This window comes from Arvicanthis niloticus, chromosome 5, assembly GCF_011762505.2.
Source record: "Arvicanthis niloticus isolate mArvNil1 chromosome 5, mArvNil1.pat.X, whole genome shotgun sequence".
NCBI classification, from domain to species: domain Eukaryota; kingdom Metazoa; phylum Chordata; class Mammalia; order Rodentia; family Muridae; genus Arvicanthis; species Arvicanthis niloticus.
Window position 1 is genome coordinate 51,484,331 of NC_047662.1, and position 16,833 is coordinate 51,501,163.

The 16,833-nt window shown below is 38.4% G+C and overlaps 1 protein-coding gene across 2 annotated transcripts in view; it reads right to left on the reverse strand.

Moving 5' to 3' along the window:
• Positions 1 to 16,833, reverse strand: part of Alg6 (ALG6 alpha-1,3-glucosyltransferase) — a 39,381-nt gene that overhangs the window by 5,176 nt on the left and 17,372 nt on the right. For both annotated transcript variants that reach the window (XM_034501683.2, XM_076934616.1), the window contains exons 7-14: positions 16,725 to 16,789; positions 14,732 to 14,917; positions 14,033 to 14,168; positions 12,254 to 12,339; positions 10,236 to 10,320; positions 8,309 to 8,379; positions 6,639 to 6,707; positions 6,337 to 6,535 (exon numbers count right to left, since the gene is read on the reverse strand). In XM_034501683.2, coding sequence (XP_034357574.1) covers positions 6,337 to 6,535; positions 6,639 to 6,707; positions 8,309 to 8,379; positions 10,236 to 10,320; positions 12,254 to 12,339; positions 14,033 to 14,168; positions 14,732 to 14,917; positions 16,725 to 16,789 — 897 coding nt within the window. The remainder of the gene's footprint in view (positions 1 to 6,336; positions 6,536 to 6,638; positions 6,708 to 8,308; positions 8,380 to 10,235; positions 10,321 to 12,253; positions 12,340 to 14,032; positions 14,169 to 14,731; positions 14,918 to 16,724; positions 16,790 to 16,833) is intronic.

Below are 16,833 nucleotides of genomic sequence, written 5' to 3' on the forward strand. Positions count from 1 at the left end.
TGAGTCTACATAAGTGATTGTTATGTAATGTGGTTAGACTTCATTTTCAAACTAGTTATTACTCTTGAAAAGAAACTTTAGTCTACAGAATTCCCTACTTCAAACTGTGTGTTATGGGCACACCCATTGTTCATTCAATATTAATGAAGATAAATTCTGACTGGAAATTTCTATTTGAGTACACCAAAATTAAAGCGTTTTGACTAAAACATAACAAAGAATAGCAAAAGCCTACTTAAGAAAACTCTGGGTGCTATTAGCCAGGTTTCTGATCTCCACAGTGCTGAGCACGTGTTCTCACAGAGCTCTGCTGTGGGAGCCCTGCACAGCTGAGCCAGTGCTGTCACCTACAGTGGTATGCAGCTCCTGTCCAGGCCCCTGTACACACTTTCTGGGTTTTCTGCATGAAGAACACTGAAATATAACATGGCATTCACATTGTTTTATTCAGTGTATTTTTTCCTCCTGGGACTACATGAATGTTTCATATCTGACAGAAAATAACTAGTCCTGTTTGCAGCATGAAAACATTCTTTGGTTCAGTGGAAGATGCCCCAAATACACAGGGCTCAGCAGACAGCCTTCCTTCCAGCTTGCTGCTACCATTAGTCGTCATGGGAGCAACTGCCTTCCTTCTGCTTTTCCTGCTGTGTTCTGGTCCAGCTCTTGAGTTTTCTCCACAATATCAGTACTGAACTATTTTCTTCAAGCAAATCAGGGATCTGGCAAAGTCATGCAATGGTTTTCTGACAAGTATGATTTTTTTTTTCTCCAAGGCTAAGAAGTGTCTCCTAAAACTATGTAAGTACAAGGGTATCTTCTGTATGGACACCAACCAAGGCAAGACCAGGCGCTGCTGCTGTCTGAGGAGGCCCAGCCTCTAAAAAATTCAAAAAAAAAAAAAAAAATCTTTGGGAAGGAGGCTGCTGGCTGCCAGGGCCCTGGGTTTTCCTTTCCTGAAGCCATGGTTTTGGCCAAGCCTCAGAATCTCTACCTACCACAAAGGCCCTGAAGAATAAGGCCCTAACAAGGAATACCTGATATCACTACTTAAGGTAATGGCATTCCTTTACCCAGGCCCAATGGAATATAAAATTCTAGGCTAACCAGGAGAATCTGTCCATTTTTTTTTTTCATGATCAATGGAAATTTACATCCACTGAATATTTTCAATGAGCTAGTGCTATCATAAATTACAAGACGTAGTTCTCTGGACTTGAAAAGTTAGAGGCACATTAAATAAAATCACAAGGTCTTATTTGATTAAATGTCAAAATCAGTAACACATTTATGGAACTGTGTAGTAAGTGGCTTCTCCAGAGCATGCTGTAAATATAACTTTTCTACAAGTACATTCTTCTGCACTCCCCAGTTCAGGAGCTGTTAGCATTGTGACTACTGCGTATCAGAACTGTGGCTCACGGCTGAAGAGCCACGTTCTAATCTCATTAGGTTTCCATCTCCACATGTGACTAGTAGGTACTATACTGAATAGTTTGTCCAAGCAAGCTCCCTTGAGACATAATCACAGACTATCTTCACTTTATCCCCAGCACAGCAGATACACAAAAGCTAGGTAAGTGAACAGAAAAAGCAGTGGTGGCTTTCCTGAAGAACAGACATGGATTCCTAAATGATGCCAACAGGACAGCAGCACTCTGAGAGCTGAGTGGAAAGAAATCCTTTGCTCATACCAGACAGTGTGGACAGAGTAGGACCCAGGCTTAAGAGAATTAAGACTAAGTATTCTCTCAAAGGAAAGTCCCTGAGTGAGGGGTGGAAGGGTGTGACATTTTCTGAAATTAAATCACAAAATTTAATAAATAATTTTAACTATTTGAAAATATTCTAAATAGTTGAATTACCATGATCTTGAACTAGTTAAACAAGAATGCCTTGCGGCTTAAGAGATACAAACTGCTCTTGTACAGGACAGGAGTTTGATTACCAGGACAATGCCAGGCAGCTCACAGCCTCCTCTAACTCCAGCTCCAAGGGAGCCAATGGCCTCTTGTGACCTCTGCCAGCACTGCAATCACATGTACAAAACTACACAGGGACATACACATAATATTTTTAATACTGTTAAAAAAAAAAAAAAAAGAAGCAAGGATGCTGAGATTTCTCCCACTTTAGATAAAAATGAATCTTGTAGCTCTTTGCTGTTTTATACTAATAATCCTAACAGGAGCTTCAGGAAGTTACTATATTCAATTCTTCATGATGTCTGAATCTGTATCACCTGGGCTTAAAACTGCAGTAACAGCTACAGTCATCTGTGCATGACTTCTGCTATGCTGTGGCCAAGGCTCTGGACATATTCCTGTTCATTTATTCATGCGCTCAGCTATCAGCGTAGAAGTAGGACATTATACCCATCATCATGAAATCTCTTCTACATTTCAAGGAAGCACAGCTACCATGATGGCACACTTTGACTCCTCCCACCTGGGATGGTCCATACTCACAGTTATCTGTCAGTTGAGTTCTTAGAAGACTCTGCTACTTGAAAACAGCCACTGTCTACACTCCCTTGCTTTGTTTTTTTCCAAACTACTTAACCACCCTGTGTTGTCTATTTCCTACATGCTAGCATCATTGGTTGTCCCACTAGAATAATTTTTTTGTTTTTTGTTTTTTTCATTGTTGTACTTTCAACCTGCAATGTACTATGTACTGCATTGAGTGCATAGTACTCAATGAATAGAACTCAGTGAATTGAGTAGATGGAGGAACCTATGATACTTGTCACCTAAAGATCACCCTGTGGCTGTCACAAGAAGGTACAGTTCTGCATAAATCCAAGTATTCAGACACACGCCCACAAAATAAACTTTACATCTTGCTTTCCGCATAAACCTCTGAATAAGAAAGTTAATAGAAAGTTAATCTATCCTTGTTTTCCTTGTTCGCCTCTTAATTTCCACGTCACCCTCCTGTATGGATCATCAACAGTGCAAAACTGTCAAGACACTCAATGAGCTGTGCATTTAAGGATGCTATCTAGGACTGTAAAGTACTCTGCACATCACCACAGATGAGAGGTAATCAGGATCTCCTAGCTATGTACCCTGTGACCTACAACAGTGATGTACTTGTAAGACAGAATGGTGTAATAGTGGCGCAACTGTTAGGGAAGTAACCAATCTCTCTCTGGCTTTAAGGCGTACTCCATGAGATGGAACCCACAGGTGACACTACTAAAGTGCCCAAGAACCTGAGACTAAATAGGTCATGAAACTACAGGAAAACCCACTACTATGATTCTGCTAAAGGAACCCAGCAATACAATGACTCCTGACGACTTTCTACTGTACTCATAGATTAATGCCTCACTTAGCCCTTCTTCTGAGAAACAACTTCTTACAGTAGATGAGAACACAGAAACCCATAACTGGGCAATGTAGAAAATAAGAGATTCTGGAGCAATCATTCATAAACAGGATGTCTTTGACAAAGCCCCCACTCCCAAATCTCCCAAGGCTCAGGGCTTTAAGAGGTAAAAGAGGGAGAAAGATTATAAAAAAGACAAAGGTAATTAATTACTCCAAGAAAACAGTATCTTCCAGACACAACAGGATTGGTGCACATATGAATTCACAGAGCCTGCGACAGCGTGCACAGGGCCTGCACAGGTTCAAACCAGATGGGTCCCAGCACTGAAAAGAGGACATGGACAAGGGTTCCCTCTCCTAACCAATAAACTATCAGCAATTGATACCCACTGCAAAAGAAAAACAAATTTTCTCCAAAGGAGTCTTTCTGAGTGTATTAACCACACTTCAGGGAAGGCTCCATGCCAAGTAGTAGTTGGCAAACACAAAACAAACTCAATAGTTTTATAGACCTTTTTTCTCATTTTGTTTTGTTTGGTTATTTTTTTTACTGTTTCATTTCCTTTTGTGTGGATGGGGGTTGTTTTGTGTTAGTTTTAAAGAGTGACAGACTAAAAGCTGGGTGGGTAGGCAGGTGGGGAGAATCTAGGCGGCATTGAGGGAAGGGAAAAACAGGATCAAGAAAGAATGCAGCCTAAATACCAGGCATGCTCACATATGCCTATAATTCTAACACTTAGGAGACAGAGTCAGGAAGATCAGTAGTTCAAAGCCAGTTTCATATACACAATGAATTCAAGGCCATCTTGAGCTACATAAAACTCTGTCTCAAAACAAACTGCATGTCAAAAAGTAATATTGTAAGAATGGTTATATTACTTAAGGTAATCTGTAGATGCAACAACACTCTTTTTTAAATTTCCAATGGCATGCTTCAAAGAACTGGAGTGATGGGGGGTGGGGTGTTAGCAGGGGACGGATCCTAAACTTCATATAAATGCATAAAAATAAGCAAGCAGTGAAAAGAAACCAATGAAAAGAGAACCCAGAAACAAACCCAAATATCTACAACCAACTCATCTTTGGCAATGGTGTCAAAAGCCAACATTGGGAAAAGCCTCTTCAGAAATGGCACTGGAGACCTGGATGTGCACATGTAGAAGAATGCAATTATATTCATATCTTATCCTGGGTAAAATCAGTTCAGAATGGATCTAAGACCTAAAACTTCAGACATGCAAAGGAAACAGTCACCAAAGTGAGAAGAAAGCCTACAGGTGAGGCGGGTGGAGGAGATCCATATTTATAATACATAAAAAACTATAAACATAAAATTATCCAATGGTGAACCAAACATTCAGATCTCAAAAGGAATACAAATGGCTAATAAATATTGAAACAGTCTTCAACATCCTAAGCCATCAGATTAATGCAAATTCAAACTCCTTTATGGTTGTCATCTTTCCCTAGAAGGAATGCCTGTCCTCACAAGAATAAATGGCAAACTGTGGGTAAGGCTGTGGGGAAGTGGAGCACACACTACTAGGGGTGAGAGAAACTAGAGCAGCCACTAGAGAACTGAGTGTGCAGGATCCCGAAAAACAAACAAACCTACAAACTACTACATCTTACACTCATGGATATAGAGCCAAAGACTGCAAGTCACTGAGTGTACTACAGATACACTGATATCTGCACAACCATGCTTATTGTTATAGTGTTCACAATAGCAAAGAAGCAGAACCAGCCCAGATATAGGCCAAAATAGAGAAAATACTGTACAGATATGCAGTGGAGTTTTATTCAGCCACAAAAAGAAAAGGAAAGAAAGAAAGAAGAGAGAAAAAAACATGCTATTTACAGAAAGGGAGAACTAAACTGGATTGGGAAATATTTCCTTTCACATCACTAAACTTAGGTCATCTGCAATAGCAGTATATGCACTTAACTTGAGCCATGTCTCTCACCCAATCAAAAACACACATCTTAAATAATGTATAAAAGGCTGTAAACTCAAAAATAAAATACACAACTGAATTAAAAATAGGCAAAAGTGGCTGAAGCTATAGCTGTCATTGAGAGGTAGCCCAGAATGTGCAAATCTGATTACCATGATAGGGGAGAGGAGGAACAAAGACTTGAGTAATTTCCTCCCTAAGAACACAAACAGCCAGTGAGGACATGGAAAGATATGGAATGTCTTCGATAGGAAACTGCAAACTGAAGTGTAGGGACACCACTGACAGCTAATAGGCAGCTATTACTGAAGACAGTAGCAGTGCTGTCCAGGACATGGAACTGTGTCCTTCTTCACATGTCATGGCAATGCAGAACCTTCAGGAAATAGTTGGGCCACTTCTGAAACAGCAGGCGCTGAATTACCACAGGGCCCAGCAACTCTACTCCAAGCTATACGTTCCAAAGGAATGAAAGCGGGGATTCAGTGTTTTCTACACAGATGTTCCTAACAGTATTATTCACAATACTAAAATCAACCTACTGCCTCTTAATTGATATGGGAAGAGGAGGGTAACATATTAATGCAATATAACTTGGAAATTTAAAAAAATCTAAATAGTGATATATGACTAAGTAGTGATATAGCATAAATGACTAAGCCATAAAAGAAACCAGTCGTGAAGACATTTTATGATTCCATGTCATGGACCCAACTGTGTCCCATCAGCAAGATGACTCAACAGGTGCAGGTGCTCACTCTGTCAAGCCTGACCACCCCAGTTCTACCCCTGAATCCCACATGTTGAAAGAACTGAACTGACTCTTAGAAGTTGTCCTCTGAGCTCTACACACATAGGATGGATCAGCACATAAAGGCACTTGCCACCAGGCCTGACAACCTGAGTTCGATCCCTAGCACCCACGTGGTAGAAAGAAACAGCCAACTCCCAAAAGCTTCCCTCTGACCTCTACGTGTATTATCAGGCAAGCAGGTACACATGCAGAAATGAAGTGTTAGAAACAAAGCTGCTGCCTAACGTACCAGACACTGTATGACTCTGGGGAGGAACGTAAAGCCCGGAAGGTGCCTCCTTACAGAGACAGCGAAGGACTTCAACTGCAGTTGTTCTTCAGAAGTGTTTTCAAACACTGGAAAGAAAGTGGCACAAGCCATTACAAACGCCATCATCGTCACAACCGAGGGCAGTAGGAGTTCATCCTTTGATAGAAGAGGCAGCATGCTGTAAAGGAAAATAAAAACAACAAAAGAAATAATTATGGTGTAAATTTTCCAATGACTATAATAATCATGCTGGAAATATTATAAAAATTGGTTTGACTCACCTAAATGTTGAAACCAGTAAAAACCAGGTTGACATGAAAGGAATTTCACTTAAAACTAAGCAAACTGGTCTAAAATGACAAGAAAAAACATTTTAATGTTACAGAATATAACTTTACCCCTAGCCTGGAAAAATACAAATAAACTCTACATGTCTGATTTTCAAGGTTAGTTTAAAAGAAGGAAAAGTTCTCCATGTGACTATTTAGGAAGTGTCAACTTCTCCACACTGTCTAGTGAACAGCCACATGACTAGGTCACTAGCAAACACTCCTTCGTGTGCCACATGAACAGTCCCTTGAGAAAAAGACGAGAGAAAGCATTTCTTTCTACTCTGCAAACACAAAGTGACTCCCAAGGCAACTGATTTCAAACTTCTTCCACGTTACATGCTTCTCAGTTGGTTACAAACTAAAGTTATGACAAACAGGATTACCACATCATTGGAGAAAGGATAACAAAGGAGAATGATAAAGGGGACAAGTTAAAAAATATTAAGCTAAAAGAAAGGTGAAAGCTGAATAATTAGAAGCTACACAGAAAGGGCAAGGTCATAGGACGGGAACACGTGCTGATAAACAAAGCCACCACTTTTCTGGGGTCTACGTATCACCACAGCCTTTGTCTGATGCTTTCTGGACTTGACTGCATCCATGCTCAAGGAGAAGCAGGCTAGTTAGAACCTCTTAGTCCTAGTTCCACAGCTGACACTTAACTATGTGACTCAAGCTAATGGTTAATTTCACTGTTCTCGACAAGTATCCCCTAATATTTATTTTTAGCAATACAAAAAGTTTTCTAAGAGTAACAGCTGTTGAATTACTGTTGCTATTACTACTACTCTCTCCCCTCTTATGTTTAAAAAGATTCCAAAAAGCTTGAGCATTATCCCTCTGCAATGGTTTGAAGGAGAGCATCCCCTATAGGCTCAGGTGTTTGAATACTTGGTCCCTACTTGGTTGCACTGTTTGGGGACGTTTAGGACATATATGTAGCGCTGCAGGAGGAAGTATGTCATTGGAGCTGGGCTTTGAAGTGTAAAAAAATGTGACATTCAAATGGGAGGATTCAAGTATCCGATGCTATTCTAGGCTTATACTATCGGATTATAACAAAGATACATATACCAAAACTATTATAATTAGAGGATCACACAGCCCCAATCTCACCCAGTTTTTTTTCTATGAAGAATGGAAAGCTGTAATGTTCTTTAACAAAATAATCGCTTTAAGGACTACCAAGAGGGTCTGAGCCCTTCATCTACAGGCTGTGGTGTAGAGGAGCAGAAGGAAAAAAAAATCGAACACAACATATGAAAGACATCACGAAGGTAAATGAAGAGAACAAGGCTAACAGATCGATGTGGGAATGTATGAAATACAAAAGGCAAAGAGGAGAAGCAAGAAAGCCACTTTGAGGGATGTATTTAATTAGTATAGAGAAGATATGAAGACCTGGAAGACATGAGAATATGTCAATAATAATTTTGTCAACTGTTTTGGTTTAAAATGTATTTTATAAAGTAAAATTAAAGCATTATCCTTCTGAAAATGACTAAGATAAATATATTCAAAAATATTGTATGGTTTTATTTTACATTTAAATTAACAATTTTACAAACACCCTTATATAATAAACATAATAAATATATAATTTAAAGATTTCTACTTACAATGATACCAAGAGAATGGACTTTTCATGTACTTGGAAAGAAAACAGAAAGAATGATAGTGCACAGCTGACCTTTAAGAAAGAAGAAGGTGAGACATGATTCAGCAGTGTGAAAAATGTATCACTGTAATTACAAATCTATATAAAACAACCAGTTTATATAGATTATAATATTATAATAATATTATTAATAATATTACTAAATATTATACTCACTACCTAGAAGTAAAAATCAAACAAAATATGCATATTACTTAACTAATGTTAAGTAATGTAAAAAAGTAATGTTTAAGTATGTAAATTAAAAAGCCAATAATAATTATTGAGCTGGTGAGAGAGTGCAGTGGGAATACGGTACATGCCACTGAATCTGACGACCTAAATTCAAACCCTAGGACCCAGGACCCACATGGTGGAAGAAGAGAACTGCCTCTCACAATTTGTCCTTTGACCTGCTGTGGTACAAGTAAAGCCTCTCACCCCCAAAGTATTAATTAAATAAATGAAAAACAATACCAAAACTATTAAAGGGCTATAAAGAACCATCTAAAATGTTTCTGAAACTCAGCTACTAATAAACAAAACTACCAAGTACAGGAAATAATATAACAATCAAACCCCATCACCTCTTGGAACTTGGATAACTACTTAAACAGTATGGGTCCAGCAAGATAACTCAGCAGGTAAAGGCCTGTGTTGCGCAGCCTGATGATGGGGTACCACTTGATAGAAAAAGGGAACCAACACCCATAAGCTGTCCTCTGCTTTACAGTGCACACTATGGGACACATGCACACGCATGTAAAATAAATAATGTAAACTCATTAAGTATGAAAGACAAAAAGGTCAAAATCTAAAACTGAAAACAAAACAGATCTATTGTAGTGGATTTTGAAAGTATGCCCAGTGAAACTGTTTTATGAAGTCATCTGTCTGTATGTGTGTATCTTGCTGCTCAAATACAATTAAGACCCAACACATCACTCTGTAAATACGCTGGCACGCCTATTATACAACAGCCATCCCCTTTGCTCGATTCTGCTCTGTCAGTGTCGGCAAAGCAAGGGCAAAACATGTCAGCTGGACAAGTACAGTAACTTAACTGGTAGCACTGCTACCCTCACAGTAACCTTCAATCACATAACACCCATCTCAAACCCCCTACGGGCTTCCTAGTACACTTACAATAAAATGTGGACTCCTGTGAAATCTGTCATTCCTAAGGCATCAGTCATTGTCTCCTTCACTCAACTTGGCCCCAGCCATATCACTTATCCCTTTATGCTTTAAACAACCCAAACGTTTCCATTATCTCCGCTTCCCAAATCTGTTTCTGTGTCTGTCCTACACAAGCCTCTCAACCAAACATCTGACCTCTGAAACTCTCCCCATTTTTTCTTTTTCTCACCTACCCATGACACACAGAAACAGACACGGACACACATAATATCCATTCCTAGCCTGCTCTCTGTCCTTCTATAGCTCAAGCTGTCTTCTGCCTTCAGCTGTCCAGAAGTTCCAAGTCTTGTCTAACAAGCCTCCCACAGCTGACTGAAATCCACTTGCTCAGCAAGTCTACCATTCTCCTCCAAGCTCTCTCCCTTCCCCACATCACAGACTTGGTCTGTACCAGCAGAACCTAATGCCACCTGTTCAACAGCATTAGACAGACATATGTTATTGCCACCTTTGTGACCCTCATTAACCAACCACTACAAAGCAAAAAACCAACAGTTCTTGAAGTGAACTAAAGATTCTGACTCAGCCCTAACCTAGCACCTGCAAGGACAGTGTTCAGTGTGTCATATGATCAGTGCTTTGTTTGGCAGCCCACTCAGTCCTACCCCAAACAAGAAAATGATTACTGGTGTCTTTAAAATGTCAGTTATAGCAATAACTAAGTATCTTAAGAAAAATGAGAAACTTACCAGAGTAAATTTGAATCTTCTAGAAGAGGGCTGAACTGTCAATTTTATGCATGCAGGAAGCAAGCTCAAAAATGTAAAGCAAAAGCTAAAAAGAATAAAATGTGTTTTCTGAGTTAGAAATAAAACAATTACTTTTTAAAGTAGATTATATTTATTACTCAATAATCTAAGATGATCTCGATTAAACTTTATTATTTATTAAATTTTAAACTAGAATGTGAATAAAACATACACATTGAAGTATGTATACACTTTTATACACAATTCTGACATTATACAAAATCAAACAATACTAAGTATTATATATGTCATTCAGCATTTAATATCATGTATGGCATCATGATATTATGTACATATTATATCATGTATCCTAGTTACAGATCAAATACCAAACACTAGAAAATAAGAAAACACTATCAGGCCTAAGGAGGCAACACTGTATTTTCAACACAAATATTCAAAAACTTTACTCCCAGGAGAGTCCTTGCCCTCACTACACAAAAGTTGACAATCTTTTTCAACTCCAGAAAGAAGCGATCATAAGAGGTATGTTATGGTTTGGTCTAATGTTTGTATTATTTTAATTGGGTCCTCAAAATTGTAGGAGAATCCACATGTAAGACACTGAGGGTACCTGCCCCCAGTTGGTTTTAAATTAGTAATTAGTAAATAAAGTTTCCAGTAGCCAGTGGCTGGATAGGGAGATAGAGGTAGAATTTTTAGCATTCCCAGATAAAGGACTGAGGGAGGGGAGAGAGAGAGCCGCCATGGTGAGAAAGTAGATGCCAGACAGAGAACAGAGCCTTGATATAGGTATTGGGAAACTAAGTCCAAGTTGGGTCTGAGTCAGCCAAGATGGAATATGGTTTTAGTAAGTAATATCAGAGGAATATCAGAGGAGAGAGTGTGTTAGCTGTGTGGAGGTTTAGAAGTGGCCCAGCCATTAAGACATATTAAAATATAAGGCTATGTGTGGGGGTGTCTTTCATTCAAGAGGGGTGGGTAGTGAGGAATGTCAATTTAAATAGAGATTAATTGGCTACTACTAAAGATGGCACCCAAAGTGGAGCACAAACTCATGACTCTGAGAAGAGTCTCTGACTACTACTACAGGAGTGAGTCTCTTAGACATGGCTGATGAGTAAAGAGGAGAAAAGCTAGACACAGCCACCCCAGCACTGTGACAAACAGCACATAGTGCCTGAAGACAGATACAGGTACCAACACAGAACCTCACTTCCTCACGTTGGGTGATTCTGTAACTTGTGATTGCTAAGGCTTAAGTCCCCAACCTCCCTTTCTGCACACTTCCTGAGAGGGTGGGCTACAGAGTCTATTCTGAGAGTCAGAGCCCACAGAAAGGCAATACTCATCTGCTAACTGAAGTCAAGCAGTGGATGAGTCTTTCCTGAGGGCTTAGCAATCACCTGGAAGCCCTCCTGATAGTCACTGTGGGTCAGCTGCATTTCCTTCCCAAGATATTCCCGATGTCTACCCTGTGGACTTATGGCTTCCTTAGCCAGACCCCCGCAACTCCTCACAATTGCATTAGCCAATTTCTGTGATAAACTCACACATTCATAATAATCTATTTTTCTGACCGATGTTGGCTGCACACCTATATAAATCATGATTCTTCAAAATAATATTAAATCATATTTACTCTATGTTCTATTTAAAGGAAAAATAGAACAAATGTTCACATAAAATAATTCAAACTGGAGAGGGGAAGAAGGACAGCAAAGGAAGGACTGGGCATGGTGATGCACACCTTTAATCCCAGCTGGGGAGGCAGAGGCAGATGGATGGATCTCTGAGGCAGCCTAGGCTTCAGAGAAAGTTTCCAGACAGCCAGGGCTACACAGTAAAACTTTGTTTTGGGGGAGGGGAATGCAGGACAAAGAATTTTAATGTACCAAGTAGAAAGTCACTAATAACCACCTCAGATAAATAGCATACTACTGTGGTATTTTTGAACAGTGGCTTATAAAGTACTATATATAAACTTTGTTAGTTACCTGATTGCTATCTGGATGTGACGAGGCAAAATGTCCTTAATCTTCAGAAAAACATTAAGGCTGCACCAAATATTGGCTACTTTATCCTTTAAAAAAAAGATTTGTTAGTTTTACATTTTGATATAATTGAAAGAAATATTAAACCCCATGAAGTACAGCCTATAATCTCCAGGTAATAAACTTTCAAGACATGAAACTTTCATTCATATTTATAAGAAAGTACATTAAATTCTTCAAGCACTAAAAGTATACACTCACAGCCTTAAGCATTTTTCGTTTTTGAAACACAGATTATGTAAAGCATCAGTAAACTATAATCTACATTCTAATAAACACTTAAAATTTAAAAAAAACAGAATATAAGCAAAAAACTCCTCAAATTTATAAAATAAATATTAATTACATTTGCCCCATTTTATTACAAATTTAACTTCCTGTCACATTATTTAATAGGTACTAGCAATGACAACACTAATTGCTAATAAATCAATAAGTTTTAAAATATTAGCAATTGTGCTAGGCTCACTCAAGATGAAATTTGCTATTTCAGCTCTCCAGATAATACAGTCTATCCTCTCTCACAGCTGCAAATCTCACAGCAGTGCAGGCATGAAGGCATCAAGAAGTGATAGCTTCTAACAAGTGTTCTGCCTACTTCCTCTTCCGGGTCAAAGACCAGATCTAGAGCTTCTGGGTTTGAGAGAAGTGGTGTACTGGTGATACACTATGAATGTGCCTGATACCAACCATCCCACAGTTACCATCACAGACACTTTCTTAAACTGAAGATACAGCAAATAACAGGTAGCTTTTGTATTAAAAGAAAAAAATCAAGTTTTTCTTTGCGGTTAAGGGTATTAAGGTTTGAAATCACAACTCTGCCACATAGCAGGTCTATAAATGCCTGACCTCAGTTTTCTAATAGGGGTGACGACCATTTTAGAGATATAAGGATCATGTTTAATTATGTGGAAGGGTCTAACATTTAATGAGTGATATTAGCCACCATGGGATTATCAACAATATCTATACATTGACACTGTCACACATCCATCTACCCTCACAACAATAACCATAATACCCAGGCTCTTTCAAAATGCTTATCCCACCCTCTTGTAAATCCACTGAAAATATTTTATAAAAATTATCTACTCAAAACTTAGAAGTGCTTTCTAATTCTTTTCAAAAGAAATGTTATTCAAAAGCAAATTATCTATAAATATGTTGTCTCTAAGTTTATTAAAAGACCTTTTGTTCCTGAAATAAATGGTTTGTTTAGCTTAATTACTAATTCTAAATGATCAAATTATTCATGCAATAAAAAGTTTAACAAGAGTGATTAAACTAGAGTTAAATGAAAGGTTCTCATTAAAAATTACTACAGATGAAGGTTATATATTTCATAAGAAATGATGAGATCTTTCTGAGGCAAACAGGATTATTAGCTTAACAAATAATTGTGGCAAACTAAGAGGAGCTCATAAACCAGCAAGTGGCGGGCTGTTAACTAACTCGGTGGCTGCAGCATCTAATGGTTCTTTATTATGGACCAATCTGACTAGAAAGAATGTACAATTGAATTATGGCCCTAATTATGTCAAAAGCATTACCTATTTATATAAGGCACTAAAAAATGCCAACTGAACTAGGGGTACTGCACTGGATTAAATAACTGATTTGAGGAGGAAATGGAGTTACTGTTCCTGGAATCTTCTATACAGGCTCCCCAAGGTTACAGAGAGGTCAGTAATAGAAAAGCATTGGTCCACTCAGTCATACCTCAAACAATCCACGATCAACAGGGAAGAGTCTTCTTACAACCTGCAGGGCATGCTCCCTTTCTGTCAAGAATGGCAGCCAACACAGAAGGAAGGAAGCCACAACAGTACAGGCTATCCTAATGAACAATGCAAACCTAGAGGCAAAAAAGAGGCAGGGTGAGCAATAAGACAGAGAGAAGGGATGCAAATATCATCTAATATGATAACTACAAATGTAACAGTGTTGTCTATGAATACTACAATAAAGATTGAAAATGGGACACCACTCACAGTACAGATGAAATTTTCACAACTGTTAAAAGACTTATTTCTCCAGCCAAGGACCCACCAGTATCCTAATTAACATTTAGCTTGGATGCCGTTGCTATAGGCATAAAGGGATGCAGCCATAAAGAAAACTGTCAAGTAGAAGTATCTCTGATAAACAGATAGCATGACAAGCTCTAAAGGGATGGCACTCTACAGCAGTGCTCTGGCAAACCCGCCCACACTGCCTCCAAAGTGTAAGTTGATCAATCAGTCCTGTAGTTATGCAGATTTACAAGAACAGAGAACATAGCCCAACAGCTGTCCTCCCATTCACCCATGGCTAGCACATGTATGAGAAACCACCAAAGCCAAAGACCACCTTCCTCCAGGTAAACATGCAAATAAATTCTCTGAAAACGTTAAATTCTATGTTTTAATAGTTACTTACCCCTTTCCTTTGAGGCCTTTTTTAAAACACTTGCCAAGTAAAAAGCAAAAAAATGGTAGGGAGTGGTAAAGTTCCATCTGTTTATAATTTAGAGCTAAGCAAAATGCCAATGACCCTAGCAGGTCCCAGTGACAAGATACTCCAATAACACCCCACAAAGCAAAGCCAAGACTCACAGAATTATATATGTTCCCATGTCAAGGAAATTAGCTCAATAATTAAGAGACAGAGCTTACATTGTATAGAGCATATTTCTTGTGTGATTTAAAAATAAGATATATATACAATGAAAATGCCTAGATATGACCTGAGAGCATTAAAGTGAAGAATGTCTGAAAAGAATATATACAAAGCAGCCTCAAGTATCCCAAAGCACTGCTACAGAGCAACTGAGGTATTACTGATTATGACAACAAACTTACTGCTGTCCCTGGATACTGTTTTTATACTATGTGTCAATCAGAGAATCAAAAGAAAAGGGGTGGGGGAGAAAGAACATTTTAATTAGAATTTCAAAATATGTCTAAGAAGACAAATGGAATAGACTTGTTAATAGCAAAGACAGGGCAATTTTCTATAAAGCACAAAACAAAAGGCAAGAATGCAGAAAGGGACATTAAAAAAAAACTAACTGGCTAATAAGATCAGAAAGGAGACAAGCAAGAAAATTATCAAGGAAATTAAAGAATATGATCTTTAAAAAAGAAAATGAGCCGGGCGGTGGTGGCGCACGCCTTTAATCCCAGCACTTGGGAGGCAGAGGCAGGTGGATTTCTGAGTTCAAGGCCAGCCTGGTCTACAGAGTGAGTTCCAGGACAGCCAGGGCTACACAGAGAAACCCTGTCTCGAAAAACAAACAAACAAAAAAAAAGAAAGAAAGAAAGAAAGAAAGAAAGAAAGAAAGAAAGAAAAAAGAAAAAAGAAAAAAAGAAAGAAAGAAAGGAAAAAAGAAAAAGAAAATGAATAAATCCACATGGTGTCCAAAACAGCCAGAAGAACAGCTCCCTATGCCTAGGGAAATCACAGTGTTTTTAGATCCCACAATGGAAATAACAAAGAGAGCAATTAGCACCAGTGAGGTGATTCAGAGGGGAAAAGGGCCTGCTACCAAAACCTGATGACCTAGTTCCATCCCTAGAACCCACATGGTGGAAGGAGAGAACCTTCTGCAAGTAGCCCCCTGATCTCCACATGCACATATATACACATATACATAAAATGAATGATGAAAAAAACAAAAACAGTAGTTATGCTACTAGCAATAAATACCTTACAATGTTCAGCAGCTCCAAAGAATTACTACTAGTGTTTTACAAATCCTAATTCATTTAATTCTCAAAGCAAGCTCACCAAATAAGAGTTACTGTTATCCCAATTTAAAAATAAAGGAACGGAACTGGAGAGATGGCTCAGTGGTTATGATCCCTAGTTATGATCCCAGAGGATGTGGGTTCAATTCCCACACCCACATGGTGGCTCACAACTGTCTGTAACTTCAGTTCCTGGGTATCTGTTACTCTTACATTGACATACATGCAGATAAAACACCAATGCACATAAAATAAAAATAAATAACTTATGGAAAAAATACTGGGTATGGTGGTACAAATCTTGAATACCAGGACTGGAGAGGCAGAGACTGGTGGATCTCTGAGAGTTAAGGCCAATATGGTCTACAAAGCACGTTTTAAGATAGCCAGGGCTATACAGAGAGACTCTGTCAAAAAAAAAAAAAAAAAAAAGTGAAAAAATTAAAATAAAAATAACAAAAAGAATACATAATCATTTAAAAAGTATTCCCACAAAAATTACACAATTCAAAAGCTTTAAGATGTAATTCACAACTTTTCCAACCCTTTCTATCTATCAAGTGAGAAGTGCTTATATAAATAAGTATACTAGCATCTATGGCAACAGCAGATGGCAATGCTATATTCAGTGAGCCTACATCATAGTATGTAACTGGTTTCGTGTCTAATTTAATAAAGGATACTGAAAATGTCCATAGTCGATAAGAATAAGACCTGGATACAGCAATATGCATAACACATTAGCGATCTGTGAAGAAAGGTATGGCGGATAAGAAAGAGATCATTACCACA